The 6,798-nt window shown below is 55.3% G+C and overlaps 1 protein-coding gene across 2 annotated transcripts; it reads right to left on the minus strand.

The window, feature by feature from the left end:
* Positions 1-2,367: 2,367 nt before the first annotated feature.
* LOC117864082 (malate synthase, glyoxysomal) lies at positions 2,368-5,850 on the minus strand. Of its 2 annotated transcripts, none has more exons than XM_034748073.2 (5): positions 5,258-5,850; positions 4,812-5,137; positions 4,377-4,707; positions 3,659-4,307; positions 2,368-2,758 (listed from the first exon to the last, which is right to left on the minus strand). In XM_034748073.2, the coding sequence occupies exons 1-5, from the start codon at positions 5,624-5,626 to the stop codon at positions 2,715-2,717; spliced, it is 1,719 nt and encodes a 572-aa protein (XP_034603964.1). In that variant the 5' UTR covers positions 5,627-5,850; the 3' UTR covers positions 2,368-2,714. The 2 variants fall into 2 exon arrangements, with proteins under 2 accessions (XP_034603964.1, XP_034603966.1); XM_034748075.2 differs by lacking the exon at positions 2,368-2,758 and adding an exon at positions 3,529-3,572 and having other exon boundaries at positions 5,258-5,849.
* Positions 5,851-6,798: the final 948 nt, after the last annotated feature.

Raw genomic sequence — 6,798 nt, forward strand, 5'->3', positions numbered from 1 at the left:
GTTCCATAGCCATGAGTATACGGATGGATGCTTCTTTGCCTGATCATGGTCTTGTAAGCTTTGAATCTGGTAAACGTCGTGTTACCCCAGATGTACGTCCATTTGTCAAGACCCCCCTCAGAGTTCATTCCTTCAATTGACTATTGTAGAGTGTTGAGTTGAGCATGAGCCTGTGAAGAGAGGGGTAAATTGAAATTGTGTATGAGGCCTGGCTGACTGACTACCTCTCTGAAGGAACTGTTCTGCTTCTTTGTAAAGGAGAAAAGTTCCGGGTAAGCTTGTGAGGGCACTACACCATTCCATATGTCCTTCCAGAACAGCATTGTGGAGCCATCTGCCACTATCGGTGATGCCAGACCTTTGTAAGTGCCAAGAAGTTTAATAGCATCCCTCCACCAGAAGCATCCTTTCCTTTGCTGACCCGGCAACCTACCATTGGAGTAATAGTTATCCCATACCAACTTGACCCAGGGGATATCTGCTTTGGAAAAAAATTTGTGCAGGAACTTGAGTAGCATGGCATTACTGTGGGTGGATAGATTTGTTACTCCCAGACCTCCTTGGTTTTTAGGCAGTCTTACCAAATGCCAGGCTGCTTTGTTGGGCTTCTTAGAATTGAGATCCCCTCCTCTCCACAGGTAGTATTTCCTGTATTTGTCCAACTGATTGATTACCCCTTTAAGCAATTTTAGTGCCGCCACATAGAAAACTGCCGATGAGGAGAACACTGAGTTGACCATTTCTAGTTTGTCCCCTTGGCTCAAGAACATTGAAGCGCTGCTGAGCCTTTTTTCTATCTTTTGAATAAGAGGCAGGAAGTCTTCTAAGTTTAGTTTGATGGTTCCTAAAGGCAGCCCCAAATAGGTGAAAGAAAGAGATCCTTTTTGACAGTCAAAGGTTGCAGCCATGTGATCAAGGGTTGAGTCAGAGATGTTAAGAGGGGCCATGACTGATTTATTATAATTTACTTTGAGTCCCGTGGAAGCTGTAAAGGTGTTGAGAAGATCCTTGAGATATAGGAGCTGATTTGGGCATGCCTCCGTTACAAGTAGAGTGTCGTTTGCATATTGAATCACAGGAAAATCCCCTCCTACCCTTTCCGGTATTGGGAGTTTCCGGATTCCTTGATCTTTGGCATAGTTAATGACTATCTGAAGTAAGTTTGCAGCAAGTACAAAGAGAAGAGGTGATAGGGGTCCCCTTGTCTTACTCTCCTTTTGCAGTGGAACACCTTGCCCGTAGTGCTGTTCAAGAGAACTGAAGATGTCCCTGATCCGAGAATGTCCTTGATCTATCTAAGCCATCTCTCCCCAAAGCCCTTATGCTTAAGTATCTGAAGAATAGCCTGGTGTTCAATTTTATCAAAAGTCTTTTCAAAGTAAAGTTTCAGATCACTAGCTCTCTCTTGGATGCTTTGCAGATGTGTAGGTAATCAAATGCCCAGGCTAGGCAGTCCTGAATGGATCCTGGTGTTCAATTTTATCAAAAATCTTTTCAAAGTCAAGTTTCAAAATCACTAGCTCTCTCTTGGATGCTTTGCAGCTGTGCAGGTACTTGAATGCTCATGCTTCAGCTAGGCAGATGCACGACGTTATTCTAGAGGAGTAGAGCAACAGCAATGCCGACAAAGCACGCTTGCACTCGAAGCTTGCACGGTGACACACCTCCGGCTCCGGGATGGTGCACGACGATGAGGTTGTACGCGTCCAGCGTCAGGAAGTCGCCCAGCTCCGGCGCCGTGCACTGCCGGCCGAAGATCCTCTCGGCCTCCGCGTACCTCCACTTGGACTGCCACATCGAGCGCATCGTGGACCCCATGCTCATTGAGTCTGTGCTGCCCTCCTTTTCAAACTCCGGCGCCCAACCGTCCCGCCCAACTACGCCAACTGCGACGCCGCTGCGCACGTACTCTCGTCGCGCGATGAACCGGTCCGAACACGTGCAGGACACCGTAGGCGGGCAACCTTCCCTGGCCAGGCCCGAGCTTGATCAGGCGGACCACAGCGACTCATGGACGCCGGTGGCCAGAAGATGCGTCGCCTCCGCGCCAGGGAACAGTGCATCCAGATTCCAGAGTTCAACGCTCACGGCGCAGGAACACGGGTTCAACTGCACCAGCGCCATCAACGGCGCCATCCCCACCGCCCCCCCCCCCCCCCCCCCCCCCCCGCCCCCCCAAACAGCAACTGACGGCTCCGTGGCTGCAAAAGCGAAGACGGCGGCTTTCCTGGCCTCTGTGCGGTTGACACTACAAGCGCCGCTAGCTACCGGACCACCAAAGCAAGCTACCTCAGCAGGGGCGGCGCAGCAACAGGTTGGCCAACAAGCCACTGAACACGGCGGTCAGGCCGTCCAAGAAAGGCGAAGTGCTGGCAATGAAGAAGCTGGGGATTATAACTCAAGAACATGAAGCCGCTCAAGTCACTGACAAGGAATTTGACAAGTTCCTCGCGACAACCATGCAGCCGCGCCACTTCGCCACTCTCAGGGACATCTTCCCCATAGCCAACAACCTTACTGACCACGAACTTTTGCAGATTACCAGCCAAGCGGGCGGCGGGAGCACCGCTTGATCACGCGCAACATCTTGCCTCTCTCGGTTGGCCGGCGTCAGTTGTTTTGCTTGGCCAAGCATAGTTGTCTCCTGTAGTTTCTAGTTGGCTGTCTGGTCGTCATCAGTGACAATCTGTGTGTGTGCTTGGTTGGCCCGCGTTTTATGTTACAACCTTTCTTCTTAATACAAAGATACGCAGCTCTCCTGCATATTCAAAAAAAAAAGAACAGTAACATGACAACAATTCCGTGCAACAATATGACTACATACAGAGAACTTCTCAAACAAAATGTTCAGACAAGTCACAGAAGGAAAAAAAAAGACAAACATATGTTCTCCAAGGTTTCTGGATTATTAATCAGCAAAGATATTAGTGGTCACTACTCATTGCAGCAACAAATTATGTTGTTCTAATTTCTAAACGATGCATGTATTTTGGAATGGCCAAGCTGCCGTATGCCACATGATCACTCCTAACTGGCTTGTTGGATAAAAATGTATTGTTCTAAACTCTCATTTATTCAACAGTCGATATACGGAGACCTTCATACATCATTGAAGCAGAAATATCCTTGCAAGCCTGTGTGGTGGTTCCGCGAAGATTCCGCAATTTAGGAAGACTTGTATGTACATCATAAGTGATTACCGAAATTGGTTGCTTAAGAACAAGCAACAATTTTACAGACATGAGGTTTGACGCGTACTTCAAACTTGATAGAGACGGAACAAGGAAAGGCATGAATGAAAGGAGGGTGCCTTCGAAAAGGTGTTATGAACTGGACCTTTGCGTTCATGGTGCTCTTCATGTTACTCTGTTTTTCTCAACAATCATTCGGCAAGAACATCCCCTTCCTACCTTTCTGTGTACTGCACACGTTTGGTATATCTTTAGGAATCTTCTTCAGTTTCAGTGTAAATGCAGTGAGCATAGTACATGACAAGAAGATAATATGCAGTGAGCATTACAATGCCTGTTCATATCAATCAAGCTTCAAGCTTTATTCAGCCTTATAGATAGCTGCAGCAAACAGCAAAGACGTTATTCTAGCTCAACAGCGATGCCAACAAAGCACGCTTGCACTCAGAGCTTGCACGGTGACGCACCTCCGGGATGGTGCACGACGATGAGGTTATACGCGTCCAGCGTCAGGAAGTCGTCCAGCTCCGGCGCGGTGCACTGCCGGCCGAAGATCCTCCCGGCCTCGGCGTACCGCCCCTGCCGGAACCTCTCGGTGCCCACCTCCGCCTCCACCCTGGCCATCTCCTCCTCGAGGACGCGCGCCAGCAGCTCCGGCGTGGCGCGCACCGGGACGCCGGCCGCGTCCAGCTCCGCGCCGTGCCGCAGCCACTGCCAGTTCTGGACGCGGCTGATCTCCGCGGTGGCCGCGTCCTCCATCAGGTTGTAGAGCGGCACGGAGCCCGACCCGGACAGCCACGCCGCGAGGTACTGCACGCCCACGCGGGTGTTGAGCCGCAGCCCGTCCACCGTGCGCCCGCCCCGCGGCGGCTGGATGAGGTCCTCCGCCGTGATGCCGGCGCCCATCGCCTCCTCCTGCCCCGCGGCGCCGGCGATCTGGTTCGGCTTCCCGCCAAGGTGGCCCTCGAAGACCTCCCGGATCGCTGGGATGAGCCCCGGGTGCGCCGCCCACGTGCCGTCGTGCCCCGCGCGCACCTCCCGCAGCTTGTCCTTGCGCACCAGCTCCAGCGCCGCCTCGTTCGCCGCCGCGTCGTCCTTGATCGGGATCTGAGCCGCCTACAATTTACACATTGCGTCAGCCATGATCAACATGGGTTCTGCAGGTGGCGTGTGAAGCTTAATTACCATGCCGCCCATGGCGTGGACGCCGCGACGGTGGCAGGTGCGGATGAGGAGGTGGGAGTAGGAGCGCATGAAGTGCTGGGCCATGCCGACGAGGGCGCGGTCGGGGAGGAGGCGGTCCGGGTGGGCGCGGAACGTCTTGACGTAGCTGAAGATGTAGTCCCAGCGGCCGCAGTTGAGCCCCGCCGAGTGGTCGCGCAGCTCGTACAGGATCTCGTCCATCTGGAACGCTGCCGGCAGCGTCTCCACGAGCACCGTCGCCCGTATGCTTCCCCTCTCGATCCCGGCCGCCTGCTCCGCCCTCTCGAACACGCCGTTCCATATCCTCGCTTCCCTGATGAGCAAGTGTCGTTCATTGCAGAACGAAGCGTGGAGTGAGTCGTCGCTCGCGGCGCACGTGTACATGCGTGGTGCACGGGCGTGTCATGTGTCGCGTACCTGGAGTGCTCCATCTTGGGGAGGTAGAAGAAGGGGCCGAACCCGGCGCCCTGGCCGGCGCGGAAGGCGGCGTGGTTGTGGAAGAAGTAGAGGCCGAAGTCGACGAGGCAACCGATGGCCGGCTCGCCGTCGATGAGGACGTGCGCCTCGGGGAGGTGCCAACCGCGGGGCCGGACGAAGAGCTTGGCTGTCCGGTCGTTGAGCTTGTACTCCCGGCCGCGCGCCGCGTCGCGGAAGCTGATGGTGCCGGCCACGGCGTCCCGCAGGTTCACCTGCCCGTGCATCAGGTTCTCCCACGTCGGCGACAGTGCATCCTCGAAGTCAGCCTAGCCACGGCACACGTACATGTTCTCGTCGTCTTAGAACCAAAAAAAAAAGGTGCTGCTATGTCTTCATCCATCCGTACGCCACCGGTGGTTTGCACGCGTACATGTATATATGCTTACCATGAAGACCTTGGCGCCGGAGTTGAGCGCGTTGATGACCATCTTCCGGGGCTCGGCGGGGCCCGTGATCTCGACGGTGCGGTCCGCGACGGCCGGCGGCACGGGCGCGCACTTCCATCCCCCCTCCCGGACGGACCTCGTGGCCGGGTCGAACCGCGGCAGCTCGCCGGCGTCGTACCGCCGCTGGGCCTCCCGCCGCTGCTCCATGGCGTACCGGACGGCGCCGCGGAACTCGCGCTGGAGCGCCGCCACGAAGGCCAGCGCGTCGCGGGTCAGGACGGACGCGAACGCCGGGTCGTACCGGCCCCGGACGTCCACGCCCTCCGGCGCGTCGTAGCATGGCGCCGCCGCCGTGACGCTTGCACACATCGAAGCGTCGGGCGTTCGCGTGCGTGGCGTGAACAGAATAAGTACAGGGCGCTCTGGTGTGGCAGTGGGAAGAGTGTGCAGCTCGAGCTCGGTGCGCGTGTTTTCCTTTGGTGGCCGGGGTAGAGCCAATATATATGTGCAGTGCACACTATCTGAGGCGAGCAGCGAGCTCTATCGTAGCATGGTGACAGTGGCAGCGCTCACGCCCATCACGGCCTCACCCACCGGCACCGGGTCGTTCCAGCAATTCCACTAGCCCCAAAGTGCCGAAGAGGCTGACATCATGCGTGACAAGAGACTGGCAGAATTATTATTGATGAGATAAATAAGCGTTCAGTGAAGAATGACGAAGCGTCCATTTCAGCGAAAAAAGAGAGGAAAAAACAAACGAACGAAGCATGGAACCCGGGACGTGGTGGTTACGATAAGGCAAGTTGCCTAGCTCCTTGGTGCATCAGCAACTCGGCATTCGGCTTGTAGTAGTACGGGGATAAGCATTGCGTGCGTGCGTGCGTAACGTAGCTTGCCACTCCGGCGCACCGAGGTGGGCCGGCGAGTTGGCTCAACTTCTAACAGCCCGCGTTGGCCGCTTCTGCCCCTGTTCTTATCCGATCCGCCTGCCCCGGATGGGCGTCGATCCGGAGAGCCGTGGCGCGCCGCTGCCTATGCTTATGCGCGCGCGGTGCGGCCGGCCGCTCGGGCTCGCACTGCGTAGTGCGTAGTAGCGCCTGCATGTAGACGAAGCACGCGGCAGCCACGGCATCGTTCGGGGTTCTCTGATCCTCTGACGCACGGGCGCGGGCGCTGCGGCTGTGACTGCTCATGAAGGAATTCAGAGCAGGAGACGATAGAGCAAGAGCGCGGCAGGCCACGGGAACAAGCGTAACCCTTTTGCTGCTCCCCTCTCCTCTCCTCCACCTCAACTGAAAATCTGAGTCAGCTGACGATACCGTCCCCATTTGGCTGTTCAGTGCCTTTTCCTCACTCTCATCCGAGCGTATTTTGGACCTTCGTAGCCTGTTAATACTCTTTTTTCCCCTCAAATACGCAGCTAGCCTATTAATACTTTCTTTTTTTTCTCGAATACGCAGGAGAGCTACGTATTACTGCATTAAAATACGACCTATTAATACTCTCGAGCCGAAATCCCATTATGTTATGTTTTTCTCCTC

The sequence above is a fragment of the Setaria viridis genome, chromosome 7 (assembly GCF_005286985.2).
Source record: "Setaria viridis chromosome 7, Setaria_viridis_v4.0, whole genome shotgun sequence".
Classification (NCBI taxonomy): domain Eukaryota; kingdom Viridiplantae; phylum Streptophyta; class Magnoliopsida; order Poales; family Poaceae; genus Setaria; species Setaria viridis.